At 47.0% G+C, this 23,055-nt stretch overlaps 1 protein-coding gene across 1 annotated transcript in view; it reads right to left on the bottom strand.

The window, feature by feature from the left end:
- Nucleotides 1-1,453: 1,453 nt before the first annotated feature.
- LOC119926671 (very-long-chain enoyl-CoA reductase-like) overlaps nt 1,454-23,055 on the bottom strand; it is an 85,524-nt gene continuing 63,922 nt past the window's right edge. The window contains exons 8-13 of the mRNA XM_038744934.1: nt 5,387-5,459; nt 5,240-5,283; nt 3,648-3,705; nt 2,347-2,435; nt 1,821-1,866; nt 1,454-1,677 (exon numbers count right to left, since the gene is read on the bottom strand). Coding sequence (XP_038600862.1) covers nt 1,550-1,677; nt 1,821-1,866; nt 2,347-2,435; nt 3,648-3,705; nt 5,240-5,283; nt 5,387-5,459 — 438 coding nt within the window. The 3' untranslated portion in view covers nt 1,454-1,549. The remainder of the gene's footprint in view (nt 1,678-1,820; nt 1,867-2,346; nt 2,436-3,647; nt 3,706-5,239; nt 5,284-5,386; nt 5,460-23,055) is intronic.

Raw genomic sequence — 23,055 nt, 5'->3', positions numbered from 1 at the left:
GGGCTGGAGGATTTCATAGCCTTGTGAGCGAGGGCAGAAGGCATTGGGTCAAAAACCAGCGATCGTTCTGCCGCAGTTCAACAAAGCGCGGCTATCGGCCTTTCGGAGGATCCAGGCGGACAGTTTCATCATGGTTTGTTTTATGAAAACTGGTCAAGGATCACAGTTTTAGAAGACAGATCATTAACCCATCTCCCCTTGCCTTTGCCATGTGACCCCAACTAATAATAATAATAATGATGGCATTTATGTTGCCATCTTGCACTTCCCAAGCGCTTAGTACAGTGCTCAATAAATACAATTGATTGATTGATTGATTGATTGATTAAGCACTTACTATGTGCCAAGCACTGTTCTAAGCACTGGGGGGATTCAAGGTGATCAGGTTGTCCCACGTGGGGCTCACAGTCTTAATCCACATTTTACAGATGAGGTAACTGAGGCCCAGAAAAGTTAAATGACTTGCCCAAAGTCACACAGCCGACAAGTGGCGGAGCCGGGATTTGAACCCATGACCTCTGACTCCAAAGCCCATGCTCTTTCCCCTGAGCCACGCTGCCCATCCACCAGAACCACATTTGGCACATTTCCATAGATTAAATGGACTTTCCAAGCGGGCATAAAAATCTAGGGGCAGCCTTGGTCTGAATGATAACCATATGAAGTGGCGTGCTCATTCCCGGAAGGTGATCTAGGCCTCAAATTTCAGTGCCGTCTAGGGTTCATCCCAACAGAGGTTGTTCAGGCCAAGATGTCAGCTGGTCCTGAATTAGATGACCGGGCAAATGCTTCCTGTCTAGTTATGGCAGCATCCTTTGATGTTTCACCTCATGTCAAGCTACTTGGAATGAAATGAGTCCATCTCTCTGCTTCTCCTCGCCCCCACACTTCTTTCTCCTTTTCTCTCTCTGCCCCCCCTTTCTCTCTCTCCCCGTCTCTCCCTCTCTCCTTCTCTCTCTCTCTCTCTCTCTCCCCCATCTTCCTCTCTCTTTCTCCCCCTCTCTCTTTCCTCCCCACAGCTTCCACACTTGCACTGGCCACCACGCTGGCAAGTCAACCAACTAACACGGCTCGTGTCGTCTCCTGGGCCTGGTGGCCATGGGGCTAGAGTGTGCTGTCCTCCTCCCTCTGGCTTCGGGCATCCCTCTGCCTCCTCCCTGTCTCCCCCTCCTCCACAACCCATGTTCAAGGGAATTCTCACCTCCAAGAGGCCTTGAATCAGGAAAGCTTCCATTTCTTGTGAGATAGTAAGGCCACACCAACTCACCCGGGCCTCTAAAACGCCCGTGAGTTAGAACTACCCCAGAGAAGTGTAGCTTTCTGCTCTACATGGATCTATTGCACCCGTGTGAATGGTTTATTCCACTACCCCAGCTTCTGGACCCTACCCTCAACACCGGGCCTTGGCTGTCTTGAGAGAATTATTGCCAATCGATTAATTTTTAAAACCGCCAAGGAGATCACCGCCTTTCGAGAAAACCGAGACGATCAGAGCCCGTCTGATCTCCTTCCTGTAGGTCCGCTGAAGTGCCCTCCCATTGCTTGCTTCCTACAGCAAGAAAGGGATGATTGGCGTCCTGAAGCTTGGGTAATCCTTGAACTCTCTGATGTAGGTGCTGTGCTTGTCCTTGGCCCAGATGGTCATCTGAATGAAACCAATCAGGGTGAATAATCCCACTGTAGGAACAACAGAAAACACATACACATACGCGCCACACACACACACAGGGGATTCCTCGTCAGGCACTGGGGGGTGTCGACAGGCGGTAGAGAACTCAAAGGGATCGTTCTTGAGGGAGAAGAACCAAAGTGTCACTCACCTGGCACGCACTGCGTCATGATGGTGAAACTGATCCACGTCCCTACCTACAACCGGACAGACACAAAAACGCCTTTTCGCCCAGGCCTCGGGAGGAGTCCCGTTTCTCGTCCCCCTCCCTCCCCCAAATCCCCAACCGTCCCTTCTCCTGGCCAAAGGCCAGCATCGAGTCTGGCCTGCAAACCATCAGTTTCTCATTTCATGTCTCTTCAGGCTGCCTTTTAAGTACAGGAGACAATTAAACACTAATGCATCAATCGCACACAAAACAGCGCAGTTTCATTTCCCCCACGGCTGAGTGGTTGATTGCGGGTTTCAGATATTACAGCATTACGACTGTTGTCTCTGCCAATGCTGGATGCGTTCATCGCCACCCTGTCTGTGCTAGTTGTGGCACGATTCTCCAACTAGTCTTGGAGCCCACTGCCAACCTACCCTGTGGGTTTATAAAAGGGGGCTATTAACCCACCCCCTGATCTGTTCTGAAACACCTACTTGCTCACCTGAGCCTCCCGTCGTGCACCTACCTCGTAGGTATAGTTAGGGCAAGAGACAAAGAAAAAGAGCCAGGTGAATGGGTTCTTGTTTGGATATGGGATCAGGCGAGCCTTCGATCCTATGGATTGAAAGGAACCATTAAGAGTCAGTCTGGTAAAACTGTGATACTATTGTAAAAAGATGCCATTGAATAGACCGTGGGCCTGGATTCTAATCCTGATCTTCTACTTGACTGTTGAGTGACCTTGGGCAAGTCATATTATTTCTCGGGGCCTCAGTTCCCTCATCCGTAAAATGAGGTTTAAGACTGTGAGCCCTATGTGGGACAGGGACTACGTCCAAAATGATTATCTTAAGACGGTGAGCCCTATGTGGGACAGGGACTATGTCCAGCCTGATTATCTTGTATCTTCTCTAGTGCTTAGAACAGTGCCTGGCATAGAGTAATTGCTTAATCAATCAATCAATCAATCGTATTTATTGAGCGCTTACTGTGTGCAGAGCACTGTACTAAGCGCTTGGGAAGTACAAGTTGGCAACATATAGAGACAGTTTCTACCCAACAGTGGGCTCACAGTCTAAAAGGGGGAGACAGAGAACAAAACCAAACATACTAACAAAATAAAATAAATAACAAATCCAACAGTTATTATAATTAAAAAGGACACAAATCTGAATTCAGAGATGCCCTCAGTATGAGAGAGAGAGAAAGACAGACAGTGTGCAACATGGGCATGTTTGGTGACCCTTTTCCCCCACTAAGAGCACCATCTCACCAGACAAATGTACTATTTACTGAGCAGCTTCTGGGTACAAGCCTTTAAATCTATGGAGCTCCAGCATGACCCTTCCCCAGAGCCCCAGGAAGGTCACCTGCATGTTAATGTTTAACGGAGGCTTCCAAAAGATGGCAGTGGGAGGTTAAGATGCTTTCTTATGTGGACAAGAGAACACGGAGGCTGGGGAGACCCAAAGAGTCACAGGCAAACCTAGATGGCTACCTAGTAGCCGCCCTTGTCCCGCCCATCTCCCTCACTGCCCCTGGGTTTGTGTGGTGGGGGCAACTTTAAAGTTGGCATCAAAGCAAGATAGCCCCTGGGCAGGCTCTGCCCAGGTGACTGTGTACTGGGTGTGTGGGATGTATTAAAGGAAGGTTTCACCCTCATTTTCTACACTCCTTCGGGTGGTGGAGGGGAAATTCCCAACACCCAGGGTTCGCGGCTAAAATCCCAAGAGAGAAAAATGCCTAGGGCATTTCAGACCAGCCCAACTATGCTTTACATTGTATTTCCTAAAAAGGCAGAGAAAAAGAAAATCAGTCAACCCTTACCATTGCCGCTTAAGTTATTGAGCTCCACATGAATGGAGAAATTCCCAGCTTCACACAACTGCATTACAAGACACACACAAAAACAAGAGGAAATATTTACTTTCATCATCATTTGCTGACTCTGACAACTCAGTTTAAGAGTTTATCCTGAAAAGCTCTTTATCCTGAAGGAAAAGCTTCGTGTCATTCACCCCTGAGAGCAAACTAAGCGCTGCCAAGAATGAACACAATCTCTTTTTCCACTCCCACTGACTCCACACAATTCCCCAGGTGGCAGAAAGAGGGAGGAGACGTAATGGTTCGTGAGTTTGGCATACAATTTGACCCTGGACAGAATTCCAGCTCATACGGGATCTGGCTGGTTCCAAAACTGATTCCTTAAGCCAAAAGGCTGAGTGTTCAATCTGAACTCTTGCCCTTGGGAGCCAGGCTGTCTTGGGACTTGGGAACAGGAAGGGAGACTGTGGATGTAAGTTCCTTGAGGGTAGGGATCTTGAGAAGCAGCATGGTGTAGTGGATGAGCACAGGCCCGGGAGTCAAAAGGTCATGGGTTCTAATCCCAGCTCTGCCACTTGTCTACTCTGTGACCTTGGGCAAGTCACTACACTTCTCTGTGCCTCAGTTACCTCACCTGTAAAGTGGGGATTAAGACTGTGAGCCCCCTGTGGGACAGGGACTCACAATCTAATTACCTTGCATCTACACCATCGCTTAGTACAGTGCCTTGTACATAGTAAGCACTTAACAAATTATTATATTATGTTAATGTAGTATTGCATTACATTAATTATTATTATCTTGTCTATCAACTGTATTGCACTGTACTCTCCCAAGAGCTCAGTACAGTGCTCTGCACATAGTAAGCACTCAAAAAATGCCATTGATTGATAGTGAGGGCCAAAAGAAATAGGCAACAACTGCCTTCTTTCCTGATGATGATTAAGAGGTTGGGTCTATGCCCGACCAAGACAGTGGCCAATGCCTAGTCTCACGGGGAGGTGAGAGATCTGAAGAGTTGTTGAAAAAAAATAAACAAAACCAGAATTGACCCAAACACAAGTGGAAGGAGAACAGGGGTGGAATTCATCTTTCTGATGACTTCCGCTGCAAGCCCTGCCCAAAATGACAAAATAGGTCTTGATGGAAACTGTGAACATTTTGACCCTTAATTAAATTGTCCATGGGGCTGATCCAATCACATCTGCCTCACAGAACTTGAGGCAGTTTTTCGTGAAACCCAGAATCCATTTGCACCTACAGCTTTAGTTAAAAGGTAGGGAGATACCTAGCACCTTCCCTGAAAAAAGGGACCATCGGTTTATTGAGCTCTGGTCTAACTCCAGGATTTTTACCTGGACTCCTCCGCTCCGCCAGGCCTGCGGGAAATCCAACCCTGGGTTCGGGAAGTCTTTGGCTATGGCGATGCTGGGGAGGATCTGGACCCCAGGTTCCTTCCCCGCCTGAGGGCTGGGATCCCCACAACCATTCTCACCCCAGGTTCTGCTCACCCATCGCCTTCCTCCACCCACCAATGTTCTCCAGAGTGGCAATGGGATATGCGAAGAGGAAAGAGTCAAAAGTAGAAGACTTACAAGAAACATGATCAGAGAAAAATTGATCTGCTTTTGTCCATAGGCTAAACACCAGCAAAGCAATCAGAAAACAAGGTAAGATTAAGAGCCTGGGAACTGCTAGAACATTCAGAAATTATATGAACTGAGGGCCATTTGGTTACTTACAAGGAGGCGTGTAAAGAGGATGATTGATGTAATAAGCAAGCCAAGCAGCAAATCCCCAGTAATAGAAGCAGTTCTGGAAAATAAGTCATTCGTTCTTTTTTCAGTTTTAATTTGCAAGCATAAAAACCTAGCTAGCCGCTGTCCACTTCACAAAGAGCCCCGCAAGATAAGCCTCTTGCTGAAGACCCCTTCCCCCCAACTGGTGGTCACTCACCTTTTGGTAACTGTTTAAAAAAAAATCGAGGGTTTGGGGAAAGAGAGAGTGAATGTCTCCTCCGGGTTCAATAAGCACCCAGTGTTAAATAATGCACTCGTCTTCCAGTCCATTTGTTTATTTGACAGCCTCAAAACACAAAAGCAGCCAACCAAACATCAGCAAATAACAGTTTTAACCAAACTACAGAGTGCAGAAGAGGAACCCCGTACTGGCATGAGCTTCCTGAAATCAATTTTTGTTTTTATGTTGTTTCTATTTTGTGAATTGCGTATTTGTTCTTGTCTTCCATGCTATTTAGTGGTCCAGTGTTTCATCACTCGTAACATGCCTGTCTCCAGTCCTCCCCTGCCTACCTATAGTCATAGACTGTGAACCCCTCAAGGGATAGGGTCCCTATCTGATTGCCATCTGAGTGCTCTTTCCCAGTACTTAGTACAGTTCTCTGCACACTGTAAGTGCTTAATAACTACTGTATTATTATTATTTTTAAAAAGGGCAACCCAGGCCAGCCCGGGGTTGAAACAATCTAGAATGGACTGTAGGTTCTAGACTCCAACTAGTGTGCTGGTCTTGAATGATTCTGTGGCTATGGGCAGATCTGCACCCAAGAGCAGCATGGCCTAGTAGATATAGTATGGACCTGGAATCAGAAGGACCTGAGTTCTAATTCCAACTCTGCCCCTTGTCTGCTGTGTGACCTTGGGCAAGTCACTTCACTTCTCCGCACCCCAGTAACCTCATCTGTAAAATGGGAATGAAGACTGTGAGCCCCCTGAGGGACAGGGACTGTGTCCAACCTGATTAACTTGTGTCTACTTCAGCACTTAGTACAGCGCCTGGCACGTAGTAAGTGCTTAACAAATACCACACAAAAAAAGAGCAGCAGCAGTGCCTAGTGGAAAGAGCACAAACTAGGGCATCAGAGGACCTGGGTTCTAATCCCATTTCTGCCAATTGCTTGCTGTGTGACCTTGGGCATTTCACTTAACTGGTAGATACAAACTAATCAGGTTGGATGCAGTCCATTTCCTCCATTTCCCTCGCAGTAGAAATCACCATTTTACAGATGAGGGAACTGAAGTACAAATAAATTGAGTCACTTGCCCAAGGCTGGCAATCTCTCTGGCTGCTCATTCTCAGTCTTTCTCATGGGCTCCTCCTCTCCCCTCAACCCCCTAACCTTGGGAGTCCCTCAAGGTTCAATTTTGGGTCCCCTTCTGTTCTCCATCTATACCCACTCCCTTGAAGGCCTCATTTGTTCCCAAGGCTTCTGTGCGGATGACAGCCAAACCTACATCTCCAACCCAGATTTCTCTCCCTTTCTGCCTTCAGGGAATCTCTACTTGGCTTTTCTGCCGACATCTCAAACTGAACATGTCCAAAACAGAACTCCTTACTTTCATGTAACCCTCCCTTGACCCTGCAGCTCCTTCCAGTTATCACCCCATGTCCCTCCTACCATCACCACATGTCCCTCCTACCATTCCTCTCCACACTCCTTGAGCGAATTGTCTACACCCGCCGTCTCAAGTTCCTCTCCTCCAATACTCTCCTTGATACCTTCCATTCTGGCTTCCATCCCCTTCACTCCACAAAAACCACCCTCTCAAAGGTCACCAGTGAAATTCAACGGCCTCTACTCCATCCTAATTCTCTTCGACCTCTCAGCTGCCTTTGACACTGTCGACCACCCCCATCTCCTGGAAACATCCTCCAGCGTCGGCTTCACTGACACTGCCCCTCTCCTGGTTCTCCTCATCTCTCTGGCTGCTCATTCTCAGTCTCTTTTGCCAGCTCATCCTCTGCCTCCCACCTCCTAACTGTGTCCCTCAAGGTTCAGTTCTAGATCCTCTTCTAATTCTCCAACTACACCCACTCATTCCCTCCCACGGTTTCAACTACCACCTCTCAGTGGATGGTACCCAAATCTCCATCTCCAGCCCTGATCTCTCTCCCTCTCTGCAGTTTTGCTTCTCCGCCTGCCTTCAAGACATCTCTACTTGGATGTCCTCCCGTCACCTCAAGCTTAACATGTACCAAACAGAGCTCCTTGTCTTCCCACCAAACCTTGTCCTCCTTATCACTTTCCCATCCTTTTAGATGGCATCACCATCCTTCCTGTCTCACAAGCCCATAACCTTGGTGTTATCCTTGATCCCTCTCTCTCATTCAACCCACATATTCAATCCATCACTAAATCCTGTTAGTTCCACTTGCACAGCTTTGCTAAAATCCACCCGTTTCTCTCCATCCAAACTGCTATTACATTAATGCTGTCACTTATCCTATCCCACCTTGGGTACTGTATCAGCATACTTACTGACCTCCCAGCCTCCTATCATTCCCCACTCCAGTCCATACTTCACTCTGCTGCATGGATCATTTTTCTCTAAAAACATTCAGGACATGTTTCCCCACTCTTCAAGAAACTCCAGTGGTTGCCCATCCAACATCATATCAAACAGAAACTTCTCACCATTGACTTCAAAGCACTAAACCACCTTGCTCCCTCCTATCCCACCTCGCTACTCTACTACTACAATCAAGCCTGTACACTCTGCTCCTCTAATGCTAACCTCCTCATTGTACCTCAGTTTCATCTGTCTCGCCACCAACTCCTCGCCCACATCCTGCTTCTGGCCTGGAACACCCTCCCTCCTCAACTCCGACAGACAATTACTCTCCCCGTCTTCAAAGTCTTATTGAAGGCACATCACCTCCAAGAGACCTTTCGTTTTCTCCCACTCCCTTCTGCTTCAACCTGACTTGCTCCCTTTATTCTTGCCTCTTCCCAGCCCCACAGCACTTATGTACATATCTGTAGTTTATTTATTTATATTAATGTCTTTCTTCCCCTCTAGACTGAAAGATCATTGTGGGCAGGGAATGTACCTGTTTATTATTTTGTACTTTCCCAAGTGCTTAGTACAGTCCTTTGCAATCAATCAATCAATCAATCAATCGTATTTATTGAGCACTTACTATGTGCAGAGCACTGTACTAAGCGCTTGGGAAGTACAAATTGGCATCACATAGAGACAGTCCCTACCCAACAGTGGGCTCACAGTCTAAAAGGGGGAGACAGAGAACAGAACCAAACATACCAACAAAATAAAATAAGTAGGATAGAAATGTACAAGTAAAATAAATAAATAAATAAATAAATAGAGTAATAAATATGTACAACCATATATACATATATACAGGTGCTGTGGGGAAGGGAAGGAGGTAAGACGGGGGGATGGAGAGGGGGACGAGGGGGAGAGGAAAGAAGGGGCTCAGTCTGGGAATCAATCAATCAATCAATCAATCGTATTTATTGAGCGCTTACTATGTGCAGAGCACTGTACTAAGCGCTTGGGAAGTACAAATTGGCATCACATAGAGACAGTCCCTACCCAACAGTGGGCTCACAGTCTAAAAGCGGGAGACAGAGAACAGAACCAAACATACCAACAAAATAAAATAAGTAGGATAGAAATGTACAAGTAAAATAAATAAATAAATAAATAAATAGAGTAATAAATATGTACAACCATATATACATATATACAGGTGCTGTGGGGAAGGGAAGGAGGTAAGACGGGGGGATGGAGAGGGGGACGAGGGGGAGAGGAAAGAAGGGGCTCAGTCTGGGAATCAATCAATCAATCAATCGTATTTATTGAGCGCTTACTATGTGCAGAGCACTGTACTAAGCGCTTGGGAAGTACAAATTGGCATCACATAGAGACAGTCCCTACCCAACAGTGGGCTCACAGTCTAAAAGGGGGAGACAGAGAACAGAACCAAACATACCAACAAAATAAAATAAGTAGGATAGAAATGTACAAGTAAAATAAATAAATAGAGTAATAAATATGTACAACCATATATACATATATACAGGTGCTGTGGGGAAGGGAAGGAGGTAAGACGGGGGGATGGAGAGGGGGACGAGGGGGAGAGGAAAGAAGGGGCTCAGTCTGGGAAGGCCTCCTGGAGGAGGTGAGCTCTCAGCAGGGCCTTGAAGGGAGGAAGAGAGCTAGCTTGGCGGATGGGCAGAGGGAGGGCATTCCAGGCCCGGGGGATGACGTGGGCCGGGGGTCGATGGCGGGACAGGCGAGAGCGAGGTACAGTGAGGAGATTAGTGGTGGAGGAGCGGAGGGTGCGGGCTGGGCAGTAGAAGGAGAGAAGGGAGGTGAGGTAGGAGGGGGCGAGGTGATGGACAGCCTTGAAGCCCAGGGTGAGGAGTTTCTGCTTGATGCGCAGACTGACCGGTAGCCATTGGAGGTTTTTGAGGAGGGGAGTAATATGTCCAGAGCGTTTCTGGACAAAGATAATCCGGGCAGCAGCATGAAGTATGGATTGAAGTGGAGAGAGACACGAGGATGGGAGATCAGAGAGAAGGCTAGTGCAGTAGTCCAGACGGGATAGGATGAGAGCTTGAATTAGCAGGGTAGCGGTTTGGATGGAGAGGAAAGGGCGGATCTTGGCAATGTTGCGGAGCTGAGACCGGCAGGTTTTGGTGACGGCTTGGATGTGAGGGGTGAATGAGAGAGCGGAGTCGAGGATGACACCAAGGTTGCGGGCTTGTGAGACGGGAAGGATGGTAGTGCCGTCAACAGAGATGGGAAAGTCAGGGAGAGGACAAGGTTTGGGAGGGAAGACAAGGAGCTCAGTCTTCGACATGTTGAGCTTTAGGTGGCGGGCGGACATCCAGATGGAGATGTCCTGAAGGCAGGAGGAGATGCGAGCCTGGAGGGAGGGGGAGAGAGCAGGGGCAGAGATGTAGATCTGGGTGTCATCAGCGTAGAGATGATAGTTGAAGCCGTGGGAGCGAATGAGGTCACCAAGGGAGTGAGTGTATATTGAGAACAGAAGGGGACCAAGCACTGAACCTTGGGGAACCCCCACAGTAAGAGGATGGGAGGGGGAGGAGGAACCTGCAAAAGAGACTGAGAAAGAACGACCGGAGAGATAAGAGGAGAACCAGGAGAGGACGGAGTCTGTGAAGCCAAGGTCAGATAGCGTGTTGAGGAGAAGGGGGTGGTCCACAGTGTCAAAGGCAGCTGAGAGGTCGAGGAGGATTAGGACAGAGTATGAGCCGTTGGATTTGGCAAGCAGGAGGTCATTGGTGACCTTTGAGAGCGCAGTTTCCGTGGAATGAAGGGGACGGAAGCCAGACTGGAGGGGGTCGAGGAGAGAGTTGTTGTTGAGGAATTCTAGGCAGCGCGTGTAGACAACTCGTTCAAGGAGTTTGGAAAGGAATGGTAGGAGGGAAATGGGACGATAACTAGAAGGTGAGGTGGGGTCAAGAGAGGGGTTTTTTAGGATGGGAGAGACATGGGCATGTTTGAAGGCAGAGGGGAAGGAACCAGTGGAGAGTGAGCGGTTGAAGATGGAAGTTAAGGAGGGGAGAAGGGATGGAGCGAGAGATTTCATAAGATGAGAGGGAATGGGGTCAGAAGCACAGGTGGCCGGAGTAGCACTTGAGAGGAGGGAGGAGAGTTCCTCTGAGGATACCGCTGGGAAGGATGGGAGAGTAGCAGAGAGTGTTGAGAGCCGGGGGGTTGGAGAAAGGGGGGAAGAGACTTTGGGGAGGTCGGACCTGATGGATTTAATTTTGTTAATGAAGTAGGAGGCCAGATCGTTGGGAGTGAGGGAAGGAGGAGGGGGAGGAACCGGGGGCCTGAGAAGGGAGTTGAATGTACGGAAGAGCTGGCGGGGGTGATGGGCATGGGTGTCAATAAGGGAGGAGAAATAGTTTTGTCTGGCAGAAGAGAGGGCTGAGTTAAGGCAGGAAAGGAGAAACTTGAAGTGAACGAGGTTGGCATGGTGTTTAGACTTTCGCCAGCAGCGTTCGGCAGCTCGAGCATAAGAGCGAAGGAGGCGGACAGTGGCAGTGATCCAGGGCTGTGGGTTAGTGGTGCGAGAGCGGCGAAGGGAAAGGGGAGCGAGCGAGTCTAGCTGAGTAGAAAGGGTAGAGTTGAGAGCAGTAATCTGATCATCAAGACTGGGTAGAGAGGAGAGTCCTGGAGGAGGTGAGCTCTCAGCAGGGCCTTACATACAGTATATACAGTATATACATACAGTACATACAGTAGAGCATACAGTAAATGCTCAGTGAATACGACTGAATGAATGAATTTTATCCTTAATTCATCTCTTTCATTCAATTCACATATTCACTCTATCACTAACTCATGTTTCATCTCTTTCATTCAACTCACATGTTCAATCTACCACTAAATCATGTTTCATCTCTTTCATTCAACTCACATATCAAATCTATCAAATTGTGTTTGTTCAGTCTTCACAGCATTATTAAAATTCCCTCTTTCCTCTCCATCCAGACTGCTACCACGTTAATCAAAGCACTTAATTATCCCGTCTTGAATATTGCATAGTCTCCTTGCTGACTTTCCTGCCTTCTCTGTTTCTCCACTCCAGTCCATGCTTCAGTCTGCTGCCTGGATCATTTAGCTACAAAAACATTCAGGCCATGTTTCTTCACTCCTCAAGAACCTCCAATAGTTGCCCATTCACCTCCACATCAAACATAAACTCCTCACCAGCAGCTTTAAAGCACTCAGTCACTCTGACTCCTCCTGCCTCACCTCATTACTCTCCTACTACAACCCAGCCTCCACACTTTACTCTTCTAACGCCAACCTATTTTCTCCACCTTGGTCTTGTCTATCTCTCCACTGACTTCTCACCTTCATCTTCATGGGTTTGAATCCTGGCTCTGCCACATGTCTGCTGTGTGACCTTGGGCAAGTCACTTAACTTCTCAGAGCCTCAGTTCCCTCATCTGTAAAATGGGGATGAAGACTGTGAGCCCCACGTGGGACAACTTGATTATCTTGTACCCCCCCAGCACTTAGAACAGTGCTTTGCAGATAGTAAGCACTTAATAAATACCATTATTATTATTATTATTATTATTATCTGCCTCTGGCCTGGAATGTCCACCCTCCTCACATCCACCAAGCTAGCACACTTTCCCCTTCAAAGCCCTACTGAAAGCTCACCTCCTCCAGGAGGCCTTCCCAGACTTAACCCCCCTTTTCCTCTGCTCCTCCTCCCCTCTCCATCTCCCCTACTCCCTCCTTCTGCTCTACCCCCTTCCCCACCTCACAGAACTTGTGTGTATTTGTACATATTTATTACTCTACTTTATTAATGCTATGTATACATCTATAAATCTATTGATCTATTTTGATGCTACTGATGCCTGTCTACTTGTTCTGCTTTGTTGTCTGTCCCCCCACAGACCGTGAGCCTGTTGTTGGGTAGGGATTGTCTCTATCTGTTGTCGAATTGTACTTTCCAAGTGCTTAATCCAGCGCTCTGCGCAAAGTAAACGCACAGTAAATACGATTGGATGAATGAATGAAGACTGTAAGCTTGTTATGAGCAGAGAAAAAAATCTGCTATTTCTGTTTTATCGCACTCTCCTAAGCGCTTAGTACAGTGTGCTGCACATAGTAAGCACTCAATAAATACCATAATTGATTGACTGATTGACTCCTTGCTTAGGTGCTCCTTCTTTCTTGGAACTCCTTCTCCCTTCATAGGTGACAGTTGGCCATTCATTCATACATTCAATCGTATTTATTGAGCACTTACTGTGTGCAGAGCACTGTACTAAGCCCTTGGGAAGTACAAGTCGGCAACACATAGAGACGGTCCCTACCCAACAATGGGCTCATAGTCTAGAAGGGGGAGGCAGACAACAAAACAAAACATGTAGACAGGTCTCGAAATCGTCAGAACAAATAGAATTAAGCGTGGCTCAGTGGAAAGAGCCCGGGCTTTGGAGTCAGGGGTTATGGGTTCAAATCCCGGCTCCACCACTTGTCAGCTGTGTGACTTTGGGCAAGTCAATTCACTTCTCTGGGCCTCAGTTTACCTCATCTGTAAAATGGGGATTAAGACTGTGAGCCCCCCGTGGGCCAACCTGATCACCTTGTAACCTCCCCAGTGCTTAGAACAGTGCTTTGCACATAGTAAGTGCTTAATAAAATGTCATCATTATTATTATCATTATTATTAAAGCTATATGCCCATAAGAAATATGGAACGCTTCACAGATTTGCGTGTCATCCTTTGAAGCCCTCCTAAAATCTCATCTCCTTCAGGAAGACTTTCCTGATTAATCTCCCACCTTCCCACCCTATTCTCCCACTCTAATGCCTTCTGCAAGCCAGACAGTGAGCCTGCTGTTGGGTAGGGACCATCTCTATTTGTTGCCAACTTGAACTTCCCAAGCGCTTAGTACAGTGATCTGCACACAGTGAACACTCAATAAATACGATTGAATGAATGAATGAATGAATGCAAGCACTTCCCACTCCCACAATATTTACACACATATCCTTATACTCCATTGTTTCCTCTACCTGTTTTTCCCACTAGATTGTAAACTCCTGGAGGGCAGGAATTATATTTACAGACTGTACTGTTCTCTCACAAGTGCCTGGAACAGTTCTCTGCTCACATTAAGTGTTCAGTAAATGTCAGTGATTGATTGCCATGGGGATTCCCTCTAAACTATAAGCTTGCTGTGGGCAGGGACATGCTTACCAACTCTGCATGGACACAGGAGTCAGAAGGACCTGACTTGTCTGCTGTGTGTGACCTCGGGGAAGTCATTTCACTTCTCTATGCCTCAATAAAATGGGGATTAAGACTGTGAACCCCACATGGGACATGAACTGTACCAAATCTGATTAGCCTATATCTGCCCCAACGCTTAGTACAGTGCCTCAGTTACCTCATCTGTAAAATGGGGATTAAGACTGAGCCCCCTGGAGGGACAACCAGATCACCTTGTAACCTCCCCAGTGCTTAGAACAGTGCTTGGCACATAGCACTGAGAAGCAGCGTGGCTCAGTGGAAAGAGCCCGGGCTTTGGAGTCAGAGTTCATGGGTTCAAATCCCGGCTCTGCCAATTGTCAGCTGTGTGACTTTGGGCAAGTCACTTCACTTCTCTGTGCCTCAGTAACCTCATCTGTAAAATGGGGATTAAGACTGCGAGCCCCCCGTGGGACAACCTATTTGCCCTATAACCTCCCCAGCGCTTAGAACAATGCTTTGCACATAGTAAGTGCTTAATAAACGCCATCATCATCATCAATCGTATTTATAGAGCGCTTACTGTGTGCAGAGCACTGTACTAAGCACTTGGGAAGTACAAGTTGGCAACATATAGAGTAGTAGTAGTAAGCACTTAATAAATGCCATTATTTTTATTATTATTATATAGTAAGGTCTTAACAAGTACCATAAAAACTCTGCTATATTGTACTCTCCCAAATGCTTAGTACAGTGCTCTGCATAGAGTAAGTGCTCAATAAATACAATTGACTGATTGATGGATTGCTGGGGGGGTGGTCATCAGGAGCCTTCCAGCCTTCCTATAAATCCCTTTGGACTGGAAGAGTGGGACCAAGTCAGAAGAAAGGAAGAAAGGGAAAGCTGTGGGGTAGTGAGAAAACATCGTGGGACAGGTTGGGCTGGAAAGCACGAGAAAAGAGAAAATTCAGGATAATAGATTTGGAGGAGACAAGCTGGCTGGGGCAGAGGGGCAAGGTTTGGGGGGCAGGGGTGGATTTCGGGGGGCAGGGAAGGCATCTGTGTTGAGAAAAGATGTCCTCACTGACCTTGGGAATAGCCAGTGTGTCCCCTGTCTGATACAGCACCCAATGAGCTGTGGTCTTTAATCTGTATTGCACTGTGGGGTTTTCCTCTTAATGAACTGTGATATTTGTTCAGCACTTACTGTGGGCCAGGCACTGAACTAAGCGCTGGTGTGCATACAGGTAAATCGGGTTGAACACAGTCCATTTCCCTCACAAGGCTCACAGTTTCAAACCCCATTTTTCAGATGAGGTAACTGAGGCCCAGAGAAGTAAAGCAGCACAGCTCAGTGGAAAGAACATGGGTTTTGGAGTCAGAGTTCATAGCTTCAAATACTGGCTCTGCCAATTGTCAGCTGTGTGACCTTGGGCAAGTCACTTAATAATAATAATAATGATAGCATTTATTAAGCACTTACTGTGTGCAAAGCACTGTTCTAAGCACTAGGGAGGTTACAAGGTGATCACGTTGTTCCACGGGGGGCTCACAGTCTTCATCCCCATTTTACAGTTGTGGTAACCGAGGCCCAGAGAAGTGAAATGACTTGCCCAAAGTCACACAGCTGACAAGTGGTGGAGCCGGGATTAGAACCCATGACCTCTGACTCCAAAGCCCGGGCTCTTTCCACTGAGCCACCCTGCTTCTCTGGGGCCCAGTTCCCTCACCTGTAAAATGGGGATTAAGACTGTGAGTCCCCCGTGGGACAACCTGATCACCTTGTAACCTCCTGAGCACTTAGAACAGTGCTTTGCACATAGTAAGTGCTTAATAAATGCCATTATTATTATTAAAGCGACTTGCCCGAGGTCACAGAGCAGACAAGTGGCAGAGCCGGGATTAGAACCCAACCCTCTGACTCCCAGCCTGTGCTTTCTCCTCCTCACCATGCGCTTTCCCAGTGAAGCTTCTCAGACAAATCTAACCTACGGGCACTGGCCAAATACATTACCATCGTCTGTTCTGGAGACCAATGCCTCCCAGCTATGTGGCAGCACCTGATATTTATTGGATTAGCATCATGCAAAAAGTGCAGCTGAGGTCAGCAGCTTTCAGTGCCAGAGCTAGTCAGGGCCAGAGGTTAACCCTGGCCAGAAACAGATAATCCTGGCAACAAACCTGAAACCCCACACTTCCTTCTAGAATTCACTGCGGCCAAGGAGTTGATCTTAATAATAATAATAATAATAATATCAAAAAAAACAATCGTATTTATTGAGCGCTTACTGTTTGCAGAGCGCTGTACTAAGCCCTCGGGAAGTACAAGTGGGCAACATATCAATCAATCAATCAATCAATCGTATTTATTGAGTGCTTACTATGTGCAGAGCACTGTACTAAGCGCTTGGGAAGTACAAATTGGCAACATATAGAGACGGTCCCTACCCAACAGTGGAATCACAGTCTAAAAGGGGGAGACAGAGAACAAAACCAAACATACTAACAAAATAAAATAAATAGAATAGATATGTACAAGTAAAATAAATAGAGTAATAAATATGTACAAACATATATACATATATACAGGTGCCATGGGGAAGGGAAGGAGGTAAGATGAGGGGGATGGAGAGGGGGATGAGGGGGAGAGGAAGGAAGGGACTCAGTCTGGGAAGGCCTCCTGGAGGAGGTGAGCTCTCAGTAGGGCCTTGAAGCTCTCAGTAGGGCCTTAATAATAACATTTTAATTATTAATAATAATTAATAATAACATTTATTAAGCACTTACTATGTGCAAAGCACTGTTCTAAGCACTGAGGAGGTTCCAAGGTGAACAAGTTGTCCTACGTGGGGCTCACAGTGTTAATCCCCATTTTACAGATGAGGTAACTGGGGCACAGAGAAGTTAAGTGACTTGGCCCAAAGTCACACAGCTGACAAGTGGCAGAGCCAGGATTTGACCCCATGATCTCTGACTCCAAAGCTCGTGCTCTTTCCACTGCGCCACGCTGCTCCCGCTGGAAGGTGCCCAGTCAAGTTTGAACTTGCGCTCATTTCTCTGTTCTCCAAGGGCAACAGGAAGCTCACCGGGACCTCCACCAAGAATAGGAGTTTTGCCAAAAAAACAAGCCCTTTCCCATCTGTCCCCTGCATGAACTAATCCCTATTCATTTTAACAAGAGGCACACTGTCTCCCCCGGCGCCTATTTTAGTGGGCTGTTTTGAAACTAGGATGTGTTGTCGAATTACAGGAGCAGTTTGGAAGGCATAAGCCAAGCAGGAGGGCCGTGAAACACACAGGAGTTGGAAGCAAACGATTCCTCATTGTCCGCCCACCTTTACGAGGTGGGGAATGGGCACCAAGGACTGACTCTCCTGGCTTCTTCCCCTCCTCTCCTAAGTGTGAGGGACAGTGAGGCAACCAGTCACTTGGCCAAACGAATGAGAAAGAGAGTTTCAGGGGGGAATAGAGGAGCCAGGTTAGAGGGAAGGAGACTTCTTAGCCATCTCAAGGTGAGGGGAGATGAGCCGCAGGATATGAGAAAGTTCATTCTTTGGCCCTTGGACAATCACGGAGCACAGGGAAGGATCAGAGACGATCCATGGAGGTTCAGAGTCCAGGACCTAGGACACCAGAGGAAGGAGGCTCCTGACCCCGAGGGTGAGAAGAACGTGAGGCTCAGCGTGCCAGGGAAACAATTCAATTGGAATTGTTTCCATTTATCTTGAGAACATATTATTGTAGGGATCCCAGATTTTGGTGTCATTCTGTGGTAGGGGCTGGAAGAGAAGCTCCATGTTTCAGGGAGAGATGTGACCCGGGGAGCCGCGCGTGGGAATGTTTTGTCTGTGGACCTCCTGCAGCTAGCCCTGGTTGGGTGAGGGGAATGGATTATAGGGTAGTCCCTGATGACTATAAGTCCCTGGAGACTTCCCCCTCTCCATCCCCCTCATCTTACCTCCTTCCCTTCCCCACAGCACCTGTATATATGTATATATGTTTGTACAGATTTATTACTCTATTTATTTATTTATTTTACTTGTACATATCTATTCTATTTATTTTATTTTTTAATATGTTTGGTTTTGTTCTCCGTCTCCCCCTTCTAGACTGTGAGCCCACTGTTGGGTAGGGACTGTCTCTAGATGTTGCCAACTTGTACTTCCCAAGCGCTTAGTACAGTGCTCTGCACATAGTAAGCACTCAATAAATACGTTTGATGATGATGATGATGATGATGATTGGAGAGATTCTTAGGCTATAGCGATAGAGTGGTGGCAGCCATAGGGGATCAGGGACTTGAAAACCAGCCCCCAAACCCGTGGTTAGAAGAATGGGAGAACTGGATTGCTTAATAATAATAATAATGGCATTTGTTAAACGCTTACTTTGTGCAAAGCACTGTTCTAAGCGCTGGGGGGATACAAGGTCATCAGGTTGTCCCCCGTGGGGCTCACAGTCTTCATCCCCATTTGACAGATGAGGTAACTGAGGCACAGAGAAGTTAGGTGACTTGCCCAAAGTCACACAGCTGATGAGGGTGGGATTTGAACCCATGACCTCTGACTCCCAAGCCCGGGCTCTACCCACTGAGCCACGCTGCTTCTCATAAGGACCTAAGGACCTAGGTCCTTAGGACCTAGTGGAGGCTGACCAGGGTCCCAGCACATCTAAAGAGACTCTGAGGGGCTCTTTTAGAGAAGCAGCGTGGCTCAGTGGGAAGAGCATGGACTTGGGAGTCAGAGGTCATGGGTTCTAATCCCGGCTCCACCACTTGTCAGCTGAGTGATTTTGGACAAGTCACTTCACTTCTCTGTGCCTCAGTCACCTCATCTGGAAAAGGGGGATTAAGACTGTGAGCCCCACGTGGGACAACCTGATTACCTTTTAACCCCCCAGCGCTTAGAATAGTGCTTGACACAGAGTAAGCACTTAACAAATGCCATCATCATCATTATTATTATTATTTTTGCCTGGATTTAGGACTGAAAACCCCCAGACCTGCCCCCTGCCCCTCACCAAGGCCTCCCTGTGGAGGTTCTCAGAGAGCCCTCCTACCAAGGCAATGGGGTGGAGTTTTTACTCCCATCTACACAAACTCTCACAGTAGGACACAACCTACTTAACTGAAGGTGCAAATTGCTGGGGGAGTTTTGGTCTCCAAGTGTGCCCTGGTCAACAGAGCCTCCTGCATTCATTCAATCATATTCACTGAGCACTTACTGTGTGCAAAGCACTGTACTAAGAGCTTGGGAGAGTATGATCTCATAGAGGAAAGGCAGCAAGACTTCTGAAGCTTTGGGAGTCACCAACCCTAAACACAGGGCCGCAGGCGTTTTCCCACACCCAAGACTGACTCGGTTATCCTCATCTCTTCCTGTTTTGGGCAGGCCCACCATGATTTTTGTAGTCTCGTCCACCTCCTCCTTTTCCTTTTCAATGCCAGCCGCCATCATGGACCCTAGAAGTCATAATTTGAGCCTCAGGGTTCTGGCCCTGCTGGGAAGTCCTATTTAATCTGTCAGTCTATAGTATTTATTGAGCACTTAGTAGTGGCAGTAGAAGCAACAGTATTCATTAAATGCTTACAGTGGGCAGAATCCTGTACTAAAACTGGGAGAGAATACACTAGGGCATTAGACACAGTTCCTGTGCTTCCAAGGGGGGGGGGGAGGAAGAGGAGGAGGAGGAGGAGGAGGAGGAGGAGGAGGAGGAGGAGGAGGAGGAGGAGGAGGAGGAGGAGGAGAAGGAGGAGAAGAAGAAGAAGAAGAAGAAGAAGAAGAAGAAGAAAGAAGAAGAAGAAGAAGAAGAAGAAGAAGAAGAAGAAGAAGAAGAAGAATAGTATTTGTTAAGTGCTTACTGCTTGCCAAGCACTATTCTAAGTGCTGGGGTAGATATAAGGTGTGGCTCAGTGGAAAGAGCCCGGGTTTTGGAGTCAGAGGTCATGGGTTCAAATCCCAGCTCCGCCAATTGTCAGCTGTGTGACTTTGGGCAAGTCACTTGACTTCTCTGGGCCTCAGTTACCTCATCTGTAAAATGGGGATGAAGACTGTGAGCCCCTCTGTGGGACAACCTGATCACCTTGTAACCTCCCCAGCACTTAGAACAGTGCTTTGCACATAGTAAATGCTTAATAAATGCCATCATTATTATTATTATAAGGTAATCAGGTTGTCCCACTTGGGGTTCACAGTAGAGAAGCAGCATAGCCTAGTGGCAAGACCACGGGCTTGGGAATCAGAGGACATGAGTTCTAATCCTGAATCCATCACTTGTCTGCTGGGTGACCTTTGGCAAGCCACTTCACTTCTCTGTGCCTCAGTTACCTCATCTGTAAAAATTGAGATTAAGACTATTAGCCCCACGTAAAACAGCCTGATTACCTTGTATCTACCCCAGTGTTTAGTACAGTGCTTGGCACATAGTAAGCACTCAACAAACACAATAATAATAATTAATCCCCATTTTACAGGTAACTGAGGCACAGAGAAGTGAAATGACTTGCCCAAGGTCACACAGCAGACCAGTGGCAGAGCCGGGATTAGAACCAGTGCTCAGCGTTTAGAATGGTGCTTTGCACATAGTAAGCGCTTAATAAATGCCATCATTAAGGAGGTGGGAATGAGGCACAGTGGATGGGTGTGTTTGAGAGGAACAAAGCATGTGAGTTGAGGTGTGGCTGAGGAGTGAGGATAAGTAGGGGCCTGAAAAATAAATGGCTAAGAGGTTCGGCATGAGGTGCAGAGGAATGGGCAAATAATCTCTAGGGGTTTTGATGTACACAGAATGATGTTTTAGGCAAATGATCCAGGCAAAAGAGTGAAGGATGGACTGAAGAAGGGAAAGCCTGGTGGCAGAAAGGTCAGAGGAGGCCAATGCAGCAGTTGAGTCAGCCAAAGAGACTGAGAAGATCAGGCCAGAGAGGTAGAAAGAGATCCCGGAGAGGAAGGCTTCAGGGAAAGCAAAGTTAGCAAAGCTCACTAGGGCAGTGGGGAGAAGCAGCATAGCCTAGTGATGATGATGATGGTATTTGTTAAGCGCTTACTATGTGCAAAGCACTGTTCTAAGCACTGGGGAGCTTAAAGGTCATCAGGTTGTCCCGTGTGGGGCTCACAGTTTTAATCCCCATTTTACAGATGAGGTAACTGAGGCACAGAGAAGTTAAGTGACTTGCCCAAAGTCACACAGCTGACAGTTGGCGGAGCTGGGATTTGAACCCATGACCTCTGACTCCAAAGCCCGGGCTCTTTCCACTAAGCCACACTGCTTATCTAGTGGATAGAGAATGGGCGTGGGTGCCAGAAGGACCTGGGTTCTAATCCCAACTCTGCCGCTTGCCTGCTGTGTGACTTTGGGTAAGACATTTAACTTCTCTGTGCCTCAGTTACTTCAACTGCAAAATGGGGATTAAGACTTTAAGCCCCCTCCCAGCCCCAAAGCACTTACATATGTATCTGTAATTCAATTATTTATATTAATTTCATTCTTCCCTTCTGGACTGTAAGCTTGTCGTGGGCAAGGAATGTGTCTGTTTATTGTTGTATTGTACTCCCACAAGCATTCATTCATTCAGTCAATTGCATTAATGAGCGCTTACTGTGTGCAGAGCACTGTACTAAGCGCTTGGGAAGTACAAGTCGGCAACATATAGAGACGGTCCCTACCCAACAGCGGGCTCACAGTCTAGAAGGGGGAGACAGACAACAAAACAAAACATATTAACAAAGTAAAATAAATAGAATAGTAAATATGTACAAGTAAAATAGAGTCATAAATATGTACAAACATATATACGAGCACTTAGTACAGTGCTCTGCACACAGTAAGTGCTCAATAAATACAATCGAATGAATGAATGTGGAAGAGGCGCTGATTAGCTCAGGCCTACCACAGTGCTTTGTGTGGTGCTTGCTACATAGTAAGTACTTAATAAATTTATTCATTCATTCATTCAATTATATTTATTGAGCACTTACTGTGTGCAGAGCACTGTACTAAGCACTTGGGAAGTACAAGTTGGCAACATATAGAGACGGTCCCTACCCAACAGCGGGCTCACAGTCTAGAAGGGGGAGACAGACAACAAAACAAAACATATTAACAAAATAAAATAAATAGAATAGTAAATATGTACAAGTTAAAATAGACTCATAAATATGTACAAACATATACACAAGCAAGTAGTACAGTGCTCTGCACACAGTAAGTGCTCAATAAATACAATTGAATGAATGAATGTGGAAGAGGCACTGATTAGCTCATGCCTACCACAGTGCTTCGTGTGGTGCTTCCTACAAAGTACTTAATAAATATTATTATTTTTTTTGTTAGTATTATTATACAGTCGCCCAGCTTCCCAGAAGCACCTCAGCTGCCAAACACCAGTCTTCAGACCCACGTTTTCCCGGGATTGACTTTCAAAATTTTTTTTTAAACAGCTACAACAGCTACAATTAATGCATGACCAGCTACGTGACCATGTGGTGCTGGACTTTTCCTTCTGTCCCGATGGGGTTGAGCTAACAGGAAGCACAGGTGAGCCAGGAAGCCGGGGGGGCCCCACTGGTCTGTGTCGAGAACACCTGGTTCTGTTTGCTCCGAACACCCAGCCGGACAGGAAAACATCCAGGAAGCCTCTGCGATGGGGAGGGGGCCCAGGGAGAGACCCGAATTTGCTCAGTGGAAACAGCGGTTCGGCAAAGAGTGGATTCCCAAAGGATGTCCCAAAAACACTTAGCCCCGAGAAACCACCGCCAAGCCTCGGCTGGACCCCGGAGAAATGAGAAGATTTAAAGGGGACTTTTCATTCATTCATTCAATCGTATTTATGGAGTGCTTACTGTGTGCAGAGCACTGTACTAAGTGCTCGGGAAGTACCCAAGGCCGGCAG

Source organism: Tachyglossus aculeatus, chromosome 4 (genome assembly GCF_015852505.1).
Source record: "Tachyglossus aculeatus isolate mTacAcu1 chromosome 4, mTacAcu1.pri, whole genome shotgun sequence".
Classification (NCBI taxonomy): Eukaryota; Metazoa; Chordata; class Mammalia; order Monotremata; family Tachyglossidae; genus Tachyglossus; species Tachyglossus aculeatus.
Note: the sequence above shows the minus strand (reverse complement) of the source record. Positions and strands in the feature narration are given on the sequence as shown.